Genomic DNA, 20,122 nt, shown 5'->3' on the forward strand with positions numbered 1-20,122 from the left:
ATTTGGGTCGGGTCCATCTCTTTTTAGTTTATTCGGGTCAACTTAATAGGTTTTTTTTTATTTGCAAATATGAAAATTACATCTCAAAAATCAAGAAACGAACATAATTAGCATCTTAAACAAGGAATCACACTCATTAACACCCATTAACAACATAAGTAAAATCAACATTTTCACCAAGGAACTTGCATCTCTTATGTATATTAAAAAATGAATTTGCACAAGTAAAATAACATCTTCAATAAGGGAATTACACCAATCAAAATAAAAAAAATAATAGAAAAACTCTTCAATATGTAAATACGCCCCATAAGTAAATGTAGAATTAGATAAACTACAAGTTCTCAACAATAAATCATAAATTTCATGTTTTTTCTAAGCAGTGCTTACGAAGTTTCCATCACAATTTAAGTAATAGAGTGATTTAAATTGAATTTAACAATTATAGAATAGCATAATTTATTATAATACACTCCCTCCCTCCATTTTTCTTTATCCATTATAATAAAATTATATGTCCACTTTTACTTGTAAGTCATATAGTTTGAAAAACCAAGACATAATTTACCATTTTATACCTATTTTACCCTTATTAGTAAGTACTCCAATTCATTTCTCATTTTATTTATTGCTTATTAAGAGTGTCCCAAGTTAAATATAGACAAGTAAACATGGACGGAGAGAGTAGTAAACAAAAGAAATTATTAAAAAAAAATGAATTTTGATTTCAATCCAAAATTGCCATTGAAACCCAAGTTTTTCGATTTAAATACTCACAGATTTGAGATTAAGAGAAATGCTTAATTTAAGATTTTGAAGTTTCTATTTGTGTGTTCTCGCTAAAGATCACAGATAAAATAATAGAAAAGATGAAAGACAATATAAATAATAAAAGATAAATAGAAAATTGGGAGGACCGAAAAGGGAATTACTGGTACAAAGGAAGTAAAAAGCGCAAAGAAAAGGGGGAATCGGAAAATGTTAACGATATATTCAAACTTGTGTCTACCAGCCATGACACCTTTGTCTAATTTACGACTGGGGGTGACAGGATTAAATATTTAACCTAATTTAAGCAAATTACAACATAAGTATACAAAAAAATTATTAATCGAGGGGGTGCCATGCCACCCCCACCCCGAAGGGTGGATCCGCCTCTGTTGAAAATATATAGTCAGGCTATCTATTACAACAGTTCACAACATGTAACAATAATTTGATGACGTAAAAATTCATTACACTGAAAATTTTCATAACTTAATAAAACTCTAAGTTCCAATAATGACGTGCTAACCCTTCCACAGATGCCAAATTTCATTGTTTATAAATAGTGTCTCTTCTTCTACATTTCTTCCTCAAGAAAAAAATTATTTCTTTGTTCTCCATTTTCTCTCTTTTGTTTTACCCTCTGATCTTCTACGTCGTAGTTCCACCATTACGCCACCATGGTTCTGTCCAAGGCAGCATCGGAAAGTGACGTGTCCGTTCACTCCACCTTCGCTTCTCGATATGTTCGAACTTCTCTTCCCAGGTATTACTACTACGTCTCAATATATATTGATAATTTGTCGCTAAATATCCCGTAGCTAAAAAAATTTTTATAAGCCGTTGTAATTCGTCGTTAAATAGGATTAGCTAATTGATTTAAAACGTGTGTTTGTCCCAAAATTACAAATTATCAAAAACATCTTATGACCTCCTACATGCACACTCGTGAATGATATAACTGTTTGCTTTAGGTATTATCCGAAACCCTCTAACCTAACTAATCTGAGTTCGCGTCGAGCTGGATCATTAAGGAGGATAAAAATGCTCCTTCATAGGGGTTCTTTATTCTCAGAGGTTGAACCAAAATATCTTGTTAAAGTAGAGGAATTCAGTTGTCCCACAATATCTTTTGGTGGTAATTGAGTTTTTTAATTTATCAATGAAGAAAACTTAAATACAACCATTATCAAAAGATGTAGTGGGATGAGCATCATTTCGTCACGCTTAACCAGAGGTTTTAGATTTCAATCTTGAGAATAATTTTTTTTGCTATGGAGCGTTTTTTCTTTTAAAGGATCTTACGCTTTTACGCTGTACGAACTTGAATTAGTCGGAACGTAAAAATGGGTATCTAAAATTTCAAAAGAACTTTATATATTAAGAAAAAAAAAGAGGTCACATCTAGGAATATAGTGGAAATCACTGAAATGAAATGTTCAAGCAGAAAAGGGATGTCCCATCAATAGGCAATGGCCATCTTTCTCATAAAAGGTTTTATGATAGTGGCGCACTCCAATTTCCTCTCTTTTTCTCCCGTTCACATTTCCGATTGAGTAAAAAAAGTTGGTTATTACTTTTTAAAAACAAGTAGAAGCTCCAGAACTTTTCAAATTGAACATATTAATTTAAGATAAAAAATGTAGTTATTAACGGTGCATAGAAGTATATATATTTTATATTATTAGTGCGCACTTTAAATTCGTTAAAGATATTATTAAAATTTAAGATGAACAGCGTCTTGGCGGGGAAGGTTCTTTTCCAAATTGTTCATGAGAGATTTGACTGCCTTCAAAATATCTCTAAATTTTGAAGTCAGACATGTAGAAATGTCTAATTAAGCTCGTCGTGAGGTTCACTAACTTTGACTTTTAATATAAAATCCCTATGACTTATTATTTTCTTATAACCATTTGCTATCCGAAAATTATGGATTTAACTAATTTAAATTTGTATAATGTAAGACTCGTTAACGAAATCGCTTTACATTAGAAGTTTTTCATGCACACTTTCGAACTCGATGTCTCCGGTTAAATGGTGAATAATCTCATCCATCACACTACACTCTCTGATGGTCCCTTCTATACCGCTTTTAATATTATTTTTGTAATCATCTTATATCCGAAAATGACTTATGCAACTAATTCAAATTCGCATTACGTGAGACTCACTAAGAAAAGCGTTCTCTGACATGAGTTTTTTTTTTTTCATTCTCATGCTCGAATGCAACACTGCTAATTAAGCAGTATGATTGAAGATCTCATCCATCCCACTTATACTCTTTGGTGGTCACTTTCCACGTTCATCGCATCATCAAATGCTACTTTTAGACTATGTAATTTTTCTTTTCGTTTTGCTAGTCTTGTGTGTTTAATAAAATTCCATGAATATTCGGACCAATCATGTGTGCACATTCGTATGTGTATATGTGTATTAATGACAGAAAGAGGACAAAAATAAATATACAAATTATAATACATTCAAGTCAAACATACCTTTAGTTGTATTTAAATGTGAAAATTTTCTCAATATTATGCCAAAAGGGAAGAAACTAATGAATTTTTTTATTTTATTAAATGGAATATTATAACACAATTTCAGTAAGAGAAAAAAAAAACAAGCGTATTTTATTTGGCAATAGTTGAGTGTCATATTCCAGAACCTTCTTTCTTAGTGCAATTTCTAGCAATTATTAATCGATTAAATCAAAAGGAAAAAGAAGAAATTTATGATGGATATTTATAAGTATCAGCCAATGGAGAACTGAGAACCTCCATCTAACTGATTGTCCAAAGACGAGAAATATCAGAGCATATAATACCGACTTTTCTTTACCTAACTAATAATCTGAAACACCAACCACCACATATTAAGCACATGGTACGTATTGTTCGCTTTGACTCAACGAATCTTAATAAATTTGTTCTTGGGGCTATGCCATCTTCGAGCACAATACGTTCATGTAAATTTATGTTATGTCTTAATTATAAGGTTTTTCACTTTTTTTCTCATTCCAATATAGATTTATCTAAAATATTATGTGCAACTCTTTTTCAAAAGCCTGCTAGTTTAGAAGCCTACAATCCTTCCCCTCGACCCACCCTAGTAGGCTGTCCCTCTGACATGGGCGTCACAACAACTGTATTCTGATCGATTCATGCACACCTTAGTTATTTTACTCGGTACTTAACACTCCATTACACAATATCCAATAATTTCGTCCATCAAAACTTAGATCCACTGGAAAATATCACTTAGCATTTTTTGCTCAGCTGAAACTTAAAACTTTGATATTTTATAATCCACCCTCGTTGTCTCCTTCAATCAAAGTGTCAAACCAGCAAAATGCACGCCTTGTATAAAGTGACTTCTTTAATTGAATTAAATAAACTCCACCACAACCCCTAGTTGGTGTTCTTTAACCCTCCACAGCTGACCAAAGTAGATACCAGTCAATTTTGAACTTATTATTGTCCTAGTATTATTGGTTTAGTTTTATATATAGCACAAAAAAGACGTAATATAGATAAATAACTAGTACGTAGTATGTATTATATTTAGGGAAAAGGTGTAAATATACCTCTCAACTTTGCGATTAGAGCAAATATACCTCCTGTTATAAAAGTGGTGTAAATATACCCATATCGTTACAAAATGGTGCAAATATATTTTTTTTGCTGAAGGATTTAAAAAAAAAATCATTTAGTTTATTTTTTAATTTTAAAAAATAGCATGTGCCTTTAAAAAAAAGTTCATCCTTTTGTTTTAATAGATATATTTTTCTAAAGCCGCATGATAATTTTTTTCTGGTGATCAGGTCTGGTTCGTTTAAAAAATAAGTAGACTTATTTTTTTTAAAGCCAAGGAGATATTTTTCTAAACGAATCAGACCCGACCCACCAGAAAAAAAATTATCACGTGGCATTAGAGAAATGTCTACTCAAAAAAATGGGTAGACTTTTTTTTTTTAAAGCCACATGACATTTTTTTAATTAAAAAATGAGCTAAATGGTTTTTTTTAAAAAAAAATCCCGTTAGTGAAAAGGGTATGTTTGGACTATTTGAATAAGAGCAGGAGTATATTTGCGTCATTTTATACGATAAGTGTATATACACACCACTTTTTTAATGGGGTATATCTGCTCTAAATCGCAAAGTTGAGGGATATATTTTTACTTTTGCCCTTATATTTATATCCATCTACTTTTTCTTATAGCTTGGGCAAGGAACATTACTTTTTTTATAAACAAAAATAGTTCTTATTTTTATATTTTATTTTTATTAATTGTAGTTTTTGATTAAGTATTTTACTCAAAAGAATAAAGAAGCATGCAACAAGATACTATTTAAGTATTAGAATGAGTTAGGTGGAGGAAAAAATCTAATCTAATAACTTAATGATCCTTGTCTGACTGGTTCGGAATAAATTGTTTTGGTAAATATGCTCTTTAATATATTTCGTATCCACCTTTGTTTTATTAAATTAATAAAATGAGGGATTTTTAGAATCAAAATCAAAACATATGGGGAGGTGCTATTTGGGAGAGAGAGAGAGAGGGGAAGCTACTTATCGCCGACGTTTCCCAAAGCCCAAGAAGTTATTCATTTCATTTGGTTTATTATTTTTTCTTTGTTTAATTGTTGTGAATCGAATAAAGGAAACATATATAACGATTACCACTTTGGGGAGGGGGAATATTATATGATTTTAAAAAACTACAATAAAGTATTGCATCAATTTTATACATAAATAAACCTCCAAGCATAACTTTGTTACGTGTAACTGTTGTTTGAATAAATAATAAGTTGAAGAAGCTAGTATAGTACTCAGTATATCGTGATAGTACAAAACTAATTAAAGTGGTAATTTAAAAGACCCAAAACTTTAATAACTTTAATTTTAGCAGCATTATTACAACTATAAAGTTAAGAGTCCATTTTGTTAACCTTAGCTTTAATAGAATTAAATTCTGATAATAAATATAATACCTCCTTTATTATATGCTGTTTTTAAAAGAAAAATAAATTTATCTAATCACTTTTTGGAAGGGACTAATTGCTATAGGATGACTTAGAAAGATCGAAATCCTCAACCTAATACATTATAGCGTAAGAAATTTGTATACAATCAGGTCGCCCAAAAAATATTTATACGTCAACCTTTTTAAAATATGAAATTTATAATCTTAAAAATAAAACAAGCAATATGCTCTAATAGATAAAATAATCTGATGAAGTAAAATTCTTTACCCTAACATATATTTCTATTATATAGAAATGTGGTAAAGGGACGAACGCAGCTTCCCATGGTTGTACCATGGGCTTTAAAAATTAGACATGCAATGAATGCTTGTACCATAAGTTATATAAATTGTACAATTTAACTAACTATTTCTATATCCCACATAGACATATGTCATAGTACGTAATATTTATTCCCTTTTTCATGTATAGACGTATATACTTCAAATTTAATTCTCCGACACATTTATTTCCTCCGTGCACTTTTACTTGTTCATTTTTGACTTTTCATGTTCTAGCTGAATATTTATTCTCTTCTCATGTATAGACATATGCAATTCAATTTTAATTCTCCTACACAAATTTATTTCCTCCGTGCACTTTAAGTTGTTCACTTTTGACTTTTCACATTCTTTAAGAATTAATAAATCCCACGTGGATATATACCATAGTACTGAATATTTATTCTCTTCTCATGTATACATGTGTGCACTTCAAATTTAATTCTCCGACACATATTTATTTACTCCGTGCACTTTTACTTGTTCACTTTTGACTTTTCACGTTTTTGCTGAATATTTATTTTCTTCCCATGTATACATGTATGCACTTCAATTTTAATTATCCGACACATATTTATTTTCTCCGTATACTTTTACTTGTTCACTTTTGACTTTTCACGTTATTTATGAATTAATAAATGAAGTACTCCTTCCGTCCCATATTTTTTGGCCACATTACTTGACTTTTCACGTTCTAAGATTTAATAAATGAACTAATCTCTTCGTCTCATTTACTGGCCACATTAGTATACTTGACTTTTCACGTTCTTTAAGAATTCATAAAAATGAATTACTCCCTTCGTCCATATTACTTGACCACATTACTAAAAATATATATCTATTTTTCTATTCTATATTTTTCTTCTTTTCTATTTCTAATATATCTAAGTGTGAAGAGAGGACTAACATAGCAATAGAAATTTGTACCACCAGCTATATAAATTGTACATTTTAACCAACTATTTTTTTATCCTACGTGGTTATATGTCATAGTACTAAATATTTATCTCTTCTCATGTATACACGTATGCACTCCAAATTTAATTCTCCGACACATTTATTTCCTCTGTGCACTTATATTTGTTGGCCACATTACTAAAAATATATGTCTACTTTTCTATTCTATATTTTTCTTCTTTTCTATTTCTAATATATCTAAGTGTGAAGAGAGGACTAACACAACAATAGAAATTTGTACCACAAGCTATATAAATTGTACATTTTAACCAACTACTTTTTTGTCCCACATGGTCATATGTGATAGTACTGAATATTTATCTCTTCTCATGTATACACGTATACACTTCAAATTTAATTCTCCGACACATTTATTTCCTCCGTGCACTTATACTTGTTGACTTTTGACTTTTCAAGTTCTTTAAGAATTAATAAATGAAGTACTCCCTCCATTTCATATTACTTGGCCACATTACTAAACAATTTTTTTACTGAATATTTATTCTCTGCTCGTGTATATAAGTATGCATTTCAATTTTAATTGTCCGTCATATATTTATTTCGTCCTTGCATTTTTACTTGTTCATAAACGAAGTACTCAATATTACTAAAAATATATGTCAAAATTACTTGTTCATTTACAGAACCAAAATAAAATTAATTAAATGTTTTACATCTTATCCTCTCTGTCCCATATTACTTGGCCACATTACTAAAAATATATGTTCAAATTACTTGTTCATTTACAAAACCAAGATAAAATTATAAGATAAAATTAATTAAATCTTTCCCAACTTACCCTTAGTAATAAATGTTCTTGAATATAATCAATTTTGATTAGAATGAATTTATTGGAGAGAGATAGGAGTAAGTTAGTAAAATACATCTTTTACTTCTGATTTCTTAACGGGCGTGCAAAAGAAAAAGTGATAAGTAATGTGGGACAAAGAAAATATATATTTTACTATATTATTCATATTTATTTGTGTAAGTCTCAATAGCCTTCAAAAATAATTTGAAAATGAGTAATTAAAGGGTAAAATTAATAATAAGAATACACAAATATTCACTCATTAATTATATGAAAATCAATTGTCAGCCCCTTCTGCATGATTCTCCTCACTCTTCTTGCGTTGCCTAGCTTGATAGTCGCCATGATAAATAAAGGAATACAAGAAAAAGGATGATATATATACATATATATATGCCTATAATATATGCATAGTCGTTATCTTTATACACAATCAACATAATTGAAGTTTCATACTAATTAATAATTACCATATTAGTTTTTTTCTCTTGATATGTTAACGTAGACAAGTAAAAATAAACAGAGGGAGTGACTTTTATCTCCGTTTTTCTTCTTTGTCAATACTTTAAACGCGAAGAGATGACGAACAATAGCAATGCAAATTTGTACCAAAAGTTATTTTAATTCTCCTACACATAACTTGTTCACTTTTGACTTTTCACATTCTTTAAGAATTAATAAATAAAGTATACTATATTTTATCATAATATCCATATTTATTGGTGTATAGTCTCAATAGCCTCAGAAAATGATTTGAAAATGAATAATTAATGTGAAGGGTAAATTAAAAAGAAGAATTTTTTTCTCTTGATATGTTAACGTCGATAAGTAAAAGTGAAGGGAGAGAGTGACTTTTATCCCCGTTTTCCTTTATTGTCAATACTTTACTTATTTACTCTCTTTTGCCGTGTCTGGTTATTGTTTTCTTTATATTTTCATTTCAGAATTAAAATTTGGTGATTAATGATATAACATATATCTTTCTAATTTTGATTTCTTTGTAACAATTTGTTTTATCTATAATTGTTAACATAAAAAATTATAATATATTTTTTAATTAATTTAATAAAAATATTTTATTAGTTTTGCTTTTAAAAAATTCATTATATACAACAATGATTCTTATGTTTGGATCTGAACAATTACTTTATTGAAATGGATATCAACCTGTCGGTATACATATAAAATATTAAAGAATTTAAAAGAAAAAATTTAGAATCAAAATATTAATTTTCCCTCATATTCTTACTAATTTTCTTTTACATCGATGAACAACTTTCATTGTCATGATAATGAGAAAAAAGTCCGACTCTTTCCATCTCAAAGATTTAATTCCATCAACTCCATTTTTTAATTATAATTAAAGTAATGGTACATAAAATACATTTTGTATATGTTGCTATATATAATAAAAATTATAATATTTTTAAAAGTTATTTTCAAAATACAAACATTAAAGACTGACTAATTAAAATGAATAGACATGTTTATCACGTGCATCGCACGGACATGTATTGCTAGTTTATACCTTAAACTTTAAGTTTCAATTATGGCGTCTCTACCACACATTCCAAAATTCATTACTTTATAAATAGTGACACTACTTCTTTAAGAGAAAAATATCTCCTTATTTCTTTTATCTCTATTTCCTCTCTTTTGCTATACTGTCTGATCTTCTCCATCGTACTACCACCACTACGCTACCATGGTTCTGTCCAAGATAGCGTCGGACAGTGACGTCTCCATTCAGAGCACTTTCGCTTCTCGATATGTTCAAACTAGTCTTCCCAGGTACTTAATAATACGTCTACATGTCGCTAAATAGTTCGTAGCTAACCGAATTTTTTGCTAATTCATTGTTAAATAGGATAAGCGTAAGACTTTTACTACTTAGAGATAGAAGAAGTTGTCGGTTGTTAATTCCTGTTTTTAGGTAGTGAATCTCAAACTAGTTAATTAGGATTTACTTCGTGATTCCTTTGTATCCATTCCGCTTAAAGAATTTACTCATTAAGCAGACGCAGAGCCGTGATATTTAAAGCTTATGAATTCTCAATTTCGATCTTTTTAAGTTACTGAATTTTAAATTAATAGTAGTAGTATTCAATGAATTTTTAACAAATATAGGATTTGAACAAAGCTAATGTGTTTGGTCAAATTAGTAGCCCATGCTATAGTTCCGCCTCCGATCAAGGGTGTCTTCGGTATGACGGAAAATATTTCTTGAAAAAAAGTTTTGCAGAAAAATAAGTTGTTCTAGTGTTTGATTGCCCAAAAAAAAAATCTAGGGAAATAATTTTCTCACCAACAAGAGGAAAATCACTTCCCTCATTTTGGAGGGAAGTGATTTCCTTCAAAATTATCTCTGTTCTTAACTTTATATCTTTGTTTTAACCAATACTCAGACACTATTTATCAATCTTTAGTAAAAAAACACTATCTTTGCTAATATTATTATAAATCTTTAATAAAGACTTAATTACATATCGTTTATCACTTGGGGTTTTTTCTTAGTTTTTCTTTTGTATATTCTTGAAAATAGACCTTCTTTTCAATTTTTTGTGGATCTTTAGGTATAAGATGCCAGAAAATTCAATACCAAAGGACGCAGCATTTCAGATTATAAATGATGAACTCATGTTAGATGGAAATCCAAGGCTAAACTTAGCATCCTTTGTGACAACATGGATGGAACCAGAATGTGACAAGTTGATGATGGATTCTATTAACAAGAATTATGTTGACATGGATGAATACCCTGTCACCACTGAGCTTCAGGTAATTCTTTTTTCATTTTAGTTTGTTTTTTCGTTTTCGTAGAGTTTTAAGTTTTATGTCCGATCTAAAAGATGTTTACACAATAAGATCATTATTATAATGTAAAATATAGGCAGTTTGAAAGTTTACACAGTGTTGTCTTTTAAACGGAGTTTGTTTGTGGTCCAAACTTCTCTCAAGATTATAATTTTGAGATCATTATCTCACCTTCTATATGAGCTAGATAATACCAAAATTTTGATATAAAATTTTGTAAAAGTATTATACCAATAACCAAACAATAGATATATAATCAAAATCAATATTGGGATTTTTATCCTAATTCCTATAACCAAACGACCCTCAGCGTATTTTAACATTTAACAGAAGATTACGCTTCATTTTTTAAGGCAACCAATTAATATTTGTATAAAGAATCACCTGCAGTTGTCTTTTACAACAAATGAATAAATGCATAAATTTTATGTGTTAACCGTGTGAAAAAGATTTATACTATCAATTTACTTAAAAGGAAATTACAGGTGACTCTATATGTAAATATTACTTAATTGATTACCTTAAGAAATAGAAACAAATAGGTCAAAATATATTGATACTGTAAAAAAAAAAAAAAAAAAAAAAAAGATCTCCATTTGTATGCATAACTCAAAATCAATGAATATGGCCTTGCTGCATCTTTTACGATACAGATGAATAGCTCCTAAAATCAGTTTATTTTAAAAAATATTTTTTTAAAAAAGTATTTTTTTTTAAATATTTTTAGCGAAAAGCAGTTTTTGTTTGACTAATTAATTAAAAAAACACTTTGGAGCAGTCATTAGTGTTTGATCAAGCTTTTAAAAAGTGCTTCTATTTGTATTTTTCTGAAAAATACTTTTCAAAAAAGTGCTTTTGAGCAAAAACTAATTTTTTTAGCTTCTGAAAAACTGCTTCTTCCCAAAAGCACTTATTTTCTCTCAAAAGTTTGATCAAATACCTCACTTTTTTTTAAATAAACACTTATTGAAAAAAATAACTATTTTGGGGAATATAAACTCGGTCAAACAGGCTAGAAAACTAGTGGTGCCAACTGCCAAGTCTATTTGGAAAATATTGAAAATTATTGCCTTTTCCTAGAAGTCATGATTCTAAGTAGGAAATTTTAAAAAATTTCAAAGATATAAAGTCTTGAACAGTATATGGCCTCCAAAATATCAACGTCTTTTTAACTTTAAGTGCCAAGTAGAAAAAAAAAAGAATAATATAGGCAATTAAAGTGGTACCCCTTCAACGCGTGATAGGCCACACAAATAATTCTTCTTTACTTCTGATCAAACACATGCAATAATGCAAATCATGTCCTCCATGATATAAGTAATCTATCTACAATCAAACCGGTGGTAGGGAGGCGGAAGGGGTTTCTTTCCAAAAATTACATCTATATGTAAGGTTAAAATTTGATGTACTTTCCCAACTTTCTTGATAAAAATATTATCTCAGCTGCCATTGTATAAAACAGCTGGAAATAAACCTGCCATATGTAAATGCACCTGATGTGTGCAGGATTTTGCATAAACAATATTAGGTAAAATTGTAGTACGTTCAATGGATTCATTTGTTTATATCAATGTTATATTTACTTTATACATTATTTTTAAGTGATGTCGACATTAAATATGGTGTTAAAGTTATCCTCTTACCCTCCCCCCAAAAGAAGAAACATAGGATTCAAAATAATAATAAAAATAAAATCTGCTCAATTATTATCACTCGATTGTCACTTGCTTATCTCCCAAATTTGGAGTTTCGGATCCCTACAACTTAACAAGTGGTCATCTTGGAAAGTTAATCGGTGAATAAATAAATGATTCATGAACAAGGATATCGAGACTTTTATTGTAACTCTTAAGAAGCCATCGAGAATTTTTCAAATATAGAAGTCAAAAAGGCAAAGGTTTTAAATGAAGAAAAAGAAATTATAAAAAATGTGGGATGGATGTGGTGGATAATAAAGCGAAAGAAAATAATGGATGCAACTCAATCTTACAATATTTGTGTATAAAGTTATTTTCACTTCATTAAATGAATCAACTTTAACTAACTTTTATAGATACCATCAAGGGTTATGATGATATGGTCGGTATTCTCCATTCTTGGGTAAAGATTTCGTGTTAATAAAAGTCGCTTTTTGTAGAATTGATTTACCTTCTAAAGTGAAACTTTTCGACCTGAAAATGGATTAAGTCGAACCTTAAATCGTGTATGGATGAAAAATAAAAAAATAAACTTTAAGAAGTCTTTCTTTCTTCATTAATTTTAACCCTTTCCGATTCCATTTATTATTATTATTATTATTATTTATTTATTTATTTATTTTGTAAAAAACACTCCTATTTCAATTTGTGCATAACTTTTTAAATTTGTTTTAAAATGAATTCACTTTTTTTTTTTTTTGTCTTTGGAGAAAAGAAAAAGACAGGCTTTTGCTTTGTTTACTCTCCATTTTGAGTTAAAGATTATTGCTATCTCAATTTTTTTCAGATGGGGACATCCCTTAAAATTGTCAATTTGTGGGGGTAATAGAACAATGATGTTTTGTTTTTTTCTTTTGATTTGTTTCTTCCTTCCGTATATTTTATTCTGCCGACATATGCCAATGGCTATTTATCTTCTTCTTTTGTTGTATTATTAGTTTCTAAAAGCATTTTATAATGGTTTGTTTTGAATTTAACGTACTTATATTTAAAGCTGAAGTCTATAATTTTTTCTCTGCTAGAAAAGGAATATTCTAGAAGCATTGCAGTTCTCATAAGAAAAAAAACATAAAGAAGAAGCAATTACATTGAGTAATTTGACAGTTGATTTATTTAAATTAAAAAGGTCGTTTTCGAGCTGTTTGAATTTGTTTCCCCTAATTACATCGTAATTATGAAGTGGACTTGTAAACAACCTAGACGACTTAGTCTGGTCACATAATAAAAAATACAAACAAGAAAAAAGGGTTCCAGAAAGTATGATTTTAATATTATTAATATTAAAGAAATCAATTAGCGATTGGTTTAGCAAAACTTCAACATTGATGAATTGATTAACGAATCTTATAGGGGCTTCAAAATAAATTGAAGTAATTACCATAAACCACAAGATCTAAGTTATAAAATTGTCTTTTCTTTTTTTACCCCACCCCATCAGGAGCATCAATAGCATTCTCACTTACCCTCCAACAACTAAAGCTAACCTCACTTGTCTAGCTTTTTCTTTTTGTCATTTTATCCTTCTGTCGTTATTATACAAGTTTTTCTACCTCTTCTTACATAAGGAGAATATAGATTAATAACGGAATATTTAGACATACAGATTCCTCACAAAATTGACGGATTTTTGATGATTTTATGATGACATTCATCAATTGATGATGGATTTGTCACTGTATTATTCTTCTACCACAATTTCTTATAGGGGCTCTAAAATAAAATAGAAGAAATGACCGTAAACCACAAGTTCTCTAAAAATAACCTTTTCTCTCTCTCTCTCTCTCTTTGTGATTTTTTTTTTTCCATTTTATCCTTCTCTTTGTTATTATAGTATAAGTTCAAGTTTTTCTAGGCATAATTTCAATAATATACAATCCAGCATAAAATATTACATTTACGTAATTATATTTTTAATTTACATCCACATAGCCATTTTTTTGGCAACTGTGTTTATACACACGATATACAACATTATACACTTATTGTAGACAATGTATAAACCTTGTATAAAAGTGTATAATAATGTATAAAGGGCCATTTCGGGTAATATTAAAAATATGGGTCATTTCGGGTAAATATTTTCTCCAAATAGATAATAGAGTGTTATTTTCCCTGTTTTTGTTTTACCCCTTCTCATACAAGAAAAATACAAATTTGTGATGGTATATTTGCAAAGGACGGGTACGTCACATTTTATGATGAAACTCATCAATTTGTGACGGATTTATTACTATGTCGTTCTTCCGCACTGCGACGCTCGTATCTATGAATTGTGTATTATTATTTTTTGTAGTGATATATCCCCTTCATACATCGTGTAAACAATATAAATTGTTGAACAAAATTGTATCAATAACTATTAGGAGTAATACGTTTAATTTAACATATTTACTTGATTTTAAATCCTTATATCTTCTTATTATTTTGCAGAATCGATGTGTAAACATGATAGCTCATTTGTTTAACGCACCACTTGAAGATGGAGAGACTGCTGTTGGAGTTGGAACTGTTGGATCCTCAGAAGCCATTATGCTTGCTGGATTGGCCTTCAAGAGAAAATGGCAAAACAAAATGAAATCCCAAGGCAAGCCTTATGATAAGCCCAACATCGTTACTGGTGCCAATGTCCAGGTATGCTTTCCACACATATGGCCACTTTTTAGTTCAAATAATTGAAAAATAGCTATTATCATGAAACTTCAAATTTTATACGTCCTAGAGTCACACCTCTTAAGGACATTATCATGGATTTTTAAACATTGTTTATTTTTCAAAGACTTGACTGAAAAGTGGCTACTATGTGCTATTTCTACATGTTTTCCTCATCGTAGCCCATAAACCACATACATGTGGGTATATACATAGACCTTTTAGCCCCTGTAACTGAAAAGGCGGCATGCTAATAGAGTATTTAGTTTCACAGATGTAACTTCAGGACATTGTCATGAAGCCTCACCTCTCCAAGGCATGCATTGTCTTGAAGTTCCACTTGTGGATTTGAAACTCCATAACAATATTCATTTTCCAAAGGCTTAACTGAAAAGCGGTCGATAGGTGCTATTTCTACATGATTTTCCTCATCTTAGCCCATAAACCACGTGTGTGCATGTATATGCCTGGACTTAGCTTATATATTGTTCGCATCATTGGTGCATTTTAACATGTTTTAATATGTACTTGCCTTACTTTCCAAGCTACTAACTAATCCCATATTTATGGCAATTGCTTGTATTTTAATTAATTGATAATATAAAATTTCTTTCCAGTATCAGCGTATAGAAATTAAACTCTACAAATTGGATGAATGTTTCCAAAGACTTAAGAGTTGAGAGGGGCTAAATAGTAATTTCAACAGGTGTGCTGGGAGAAATTTGCAAGGTATTTTGAAGTGGAGCTAAAGGAAGTAAAGTTGAGTGATGGATACTATGTGATGGACCCTGAGAAAGCTGCGGAAATGGTGGATGAGAACACCATTTGTGTAGCTGCTATTTTGGGTTCCACCCTTAATGGAGAATTTGAAGATGTAAAGAAGTTGAATGACCTCTTGATTGAGAAGAACAAAGAAACTGGGTAAGTCTCAATCTCAACCGATTAGTACCATCATAATCGCAGAGTTTTTTGGTTGTAAAGTTATAGATGGCTGAATAAGATTCAACAGATCCGGCCCTTCTGATTTGCACTAAAATGACTAAAGCAACTTCGAGGAGGCTCTTTATTTTATTTGTTCTGAACTTTCAAAGATATACCTACAGTGGGTATCTGACCTTCAGATGTCGTAGGTCGTCTTCTAACATTAGCGACATGGAAATAATGTATACTGAGAGTCGGGTGTGGCCACATTATTGTCTAATTAAGTTTTCTAAGTTATACATGTTGTAGGCATCTAACTGTTAGATGCCGTAGGTCGTCTTTTAATATTAGTGACATGAAAATAGGGGATGATGTCTATTGAGAATGTGAGTATCGACACAATTATTGTCTTAATCTTTTAAAGCAATACCAATCGACGATAGGCATCACACTATCAGATGTCTTAGGTTGTCTTCTAACATTAGCAACGTGAAAATAGGGGATGATGTATATTGAGAAGTCTTAAGGCCGTCTTCTAACGTTAGTGACATGATATATTTGAGATGTTGTAGGTCGTCTTCTAACGTTAACCACATGATATATTGAGATGTCGTTGTTCGCCTTCTAACATTATCGATATGAAAATCCTGAATATGTATCTTAATTAATATATTGTTGAAAATTGGTAACAGGTGGGACACTCCAATTCATGTGGATGCAGCAAGTGGTGGATTCATTGCACCATTCCTTTATCCAGAGCTTGAATGGGACTTTAGGTTGCCATTGGTGAAGAGTATTAATGTGAGTGGTCACAAATATGGTCTTGTTTATGCTGGTATTGGTTGGGCCATTTGGAGGAATAAGGATGACTTGCCTGATGAACTTATTTTTCACATCAATTATCTTGGTGCTGATCAACCTACTTTCACTCTCAATTTCTCTAAAGGTAATTAATCTCTTCTTGATAATTCTATTCTGTAAATATTTGCTTAATCTATGAGTAATTGAATTTGCATTAGAATCAATTAATTAGTAAATGGGGACTTAGCCTATGCCCTCTTTGCACTTGTCCTATACTCATCTAAAATTGATAAGATTAAGTATATTGTATACTTCTTCCATATCAATTTACATATGACATTATTTCCTTTTATAGTTTGTTCAAAAAGAATGACTATTTTTTAAATTTTGAAAACAATTCAATTTGAATTTCTCATTATATCCTTAATGAGAAACTTTTGTAGCTACATAAATTATGAAATGTTTAAGGCCATAAGTTTCACCAGTAAGACTGCCACACAATTGTTATGCGTTATGTGTCGTTTATGACCACTAATTTTTAAAAAAAAAAGATATTTCTTTTTAAAACTTTGTGTTTTTGTTCAAATTTGTCCTATAAATTGAAACGGAGAGAGTACTACATATTATAAAGCCTATGACACTCCAACCAGATTAATAGTACAATTTCAGTTATATCATTAGCCTTATAAATTTTATCACATTTTGCTATATTGTTATGCAGGTTCAAGCCAAGTAATTGCTCAATATTACCAACTTATTCGCTTGGGTTTTGAGGTTAGTACAAGATTAGTTTTGTTATTTTCAGCAAAAAGCTAACTGGAGGCAATTGTTTTCTATGTTACTCGAATCCTCGAAAAACATGCCACTTAGTGTAAGATCATCTAATACTACTATTTGGATGATCCAACACGGGCACAATGACCTTTTTGGAAGATCCGAACAACATTACTTCTATCAGCATATTTTAACAGACTAATAGTGTATAAAAACTTTATATATATATCTTTCAAGAATTCTCGCTTTAAAGCTCAAGACTTTGTTATGCATCCATGTCGGATCATCTAAAGATACATATTAATATTTAGATGATCCAACACGAGTGCAATGACATTTTTTGAAGATCCGAACAACATATCTTGCTACCATTATAACTTTCATCAATGCATTTACCGACTATTAGTGCATAAAAACTACTCACATATATTTCGAGAATTACACGCTTTAAAGCTCAAGATTTTGTTATCTTAAATTAGGGTTACAAAAATGTTATGGAGAATTGTCAAGAAAATGCAAGGGTACTAAGAGAAGGATTAGAAAAGACAGGGAGATTCAAAATAGTCTCCAAAGAAATTGGAGTCCCCTTGGTTGCATTTTCTCTTAAAGACAACAGCAAACACGACGAGTTCGAGATTTCTGAAACTTTAAGGAGATTTGGATGGATTGTTCCAGCCTACACAATGCCAGCAAATGCTGAACACATCACAGTTCTCAGAGTTGTTATCAGAGAAGATTTCTCCCGAACACTTGCGGAGCGACTGGTAATTGTTAGAATTTTATTTTTATATAAATTAATATTCACAAAAAAAATAGAACAGGAAGTTGTCTTTATAAGACGAAAGAATGCATCCTAGAACAGAGTCTCTTTTGATAGGGATGCTAAGGATGCATCTTTTTGTCTTAAGCAACGGTTCATAGTGCCCTTAGGATAGAGTCCCTTTTGATGGGGATGCTAAAACTTCCCATAATAGCCTTCTACAGCGTAAATTTATGCATCAATTAATCAGGTAGGTGGGTTTCAAAAATCATATGGTTTACCAAAAGGAGAAAAAAAAAAGTCATAACTCAACCATTTACGATTTTTTTTTCTGTAGAAACAGCAGCCACTGGTCACTTTTCGGCCTTATCTTTAAAGAATAGACACTTTCATGGAATTTTAGCTTCAGGACATTGTCATAGAATTCATTAGTAGAATTTAAGACTCCATGAAATAGACTATTTTTCACCGATTTTTTCATCCCTATAAAATTGATGTTCACTTTGCAAAACGAAAAAGAAATCTCCTTGTCTTTCATCTATATAAAATATCATTTCTCTTTTCCGCCAAAATTGTTCTCTTTATTCTCCAAATTTTGCACTTAAGAACCTGAAATATTTCTTGGGCTCCCTAATTAAAATTTCTCCACTATTTGCTTAGCTTAGAAATTTAGTAAGTTTGTCTTTATTACTAAAACTATTTGGATTCAACCCCATAATATTATCTTGTGAATTAGAGGAATAGAATATAAGCGTTTATCACGTGTTTCAAACCTTATCTTGTGTTCTTCGTTTATATTATTTCCCGACAGATATTGGACATCGGAAAAGTCCTTCACGAACTCGACACACTTCCAGCACGTGTCAACGCTAAGCTCGCCGTTGCTGAGGAGAAGGCGGTGGCGAATGACAGGGGAGCCGTGCGTCACAAAACGGAAATGAAACTGCAGCTAGAGGCTACTGCTGCATGGAAGAAGTATGTTGCTGACAAGAAGATGAAGAAATCTGGAGTTTGTTAATTAATTAATTCAACTATTGTTTATAATATGATGAATTAATTATGACTATGTACTAGTATTGGTGGCTGCTTGTTAGTATTAATTAATTAGCAGTGGATATTACCAATGTGAATTTGTTTTCGTGATTTTGGGTTGGTGGGTTATTTGAGTACTTCACGAGCTCTTTTATTGCCGATGTAAAATTGGATTATCATTTTGGGCTACTTTGTAAGTTTGTATTATTAAAACCAAATTTCTTGTGTACTTTTTTAGTACATTGTATTTCATTACCAATATATCGTTTTGCCTGATGTTATCTATTATTAGTAAAGGCGGAGAAATGTTAACTTTTCTCTATTTCTAAGCACTCTCCTAATTTTGACCTAATGAGCTTTTCCGACTTTGAGTTAACGAATTCGCCTAGATGCCTGCTGAAGATCGAGATTGAAAAAAGTTGAAGATCATGAAAAACATTTCCACACAAGAAGACATGTGACCGGAAAGTTTTGCTCTTAGAATGCCGATTACATGAAAAGAGATGTTATATAGTTTGATTCTAGGGGAAGGGTCAAAAATACCCTCTACTTTGGGAAAAGGCTAAAAATATCGTTCATTACAAATTTGGATAAAAAATACGTCTCCCGTCATTAAAGTTTTCAAATATACTCCAGTCTTACAGAAATCCCCAACATAACCCGATTTCATTTTTTAAACCTGCTTCATTTAAATCCGGCCCAACTAAATAAAAAACTCATATGGATTACCCGCTCCTGTGCCTAGTGGCTCTAGATGTAGTACTCGGGAACAAGTTGGTCGCATATGGGTTTTTTATATAGTTGGGTCGGATTTAAATGGAGCGGGTTTAAAAATAAA

The 20,122-nt window shown here is 30.7% G+C and overlaps 1 protein-coding gene across 2 annotated transcripts; it reads left to right on the top strand.

Annotated features, from left to right (window-relative positions):
* The first annotated feature begins 1,378 nt into the window (after positions 1–1,378).
* Positions 1,379–19,513, top strand: LOC132615971 (glutamate decarboxylase). 2 transcript variants are annotated; one of them, XM_060330569.1, is made up of 8 exons: positions 1,379–1,531; positions 10,410–10,614; positions 14,778–14,978; positions 15,703–15,917; positions 16,610–16,863; positions 17,440–17,492; positions 17,972–18,256; positions 19,064–19,513. In XM_060330569.1, exons 1-8 carry the CDS (start codon positions 1,446–1,448, stop codon positions 19,268–19,270), a joined length of 1,506 nt encoding a protein of 501 aa, XP_060186552.1. In that variant the 5' UTR covers positions 1,379–1,445; the 3' UTR covers positions 19,271–19,513. The 2 variants fall into 2 exon arrangements, with proteins under 2 accessions (XP_060186552.1, XP_060186553.1); XM_060330570.1 differs by lacking the exon at positions 1,379–1,531 and adding an exon at positions 9,442–9,627.
* The last annotated feature ends 609 nt before the right edge of the window (positions 19,514–20,122 follow it).

This window comes from Lycium barbarum, chromosome 10, assembly GCF_019175385.1.
Source record: "Lycium barbarum isolate Lr01 chromosome 10, ASM1917538v2, whole genome shotgun sequence".
NCBI lineage: Eukaryota > Viridiplantae > Streptophyta > Magnoliopsida > Solanales > Solanaceae > Lycium > Lycium barbarum.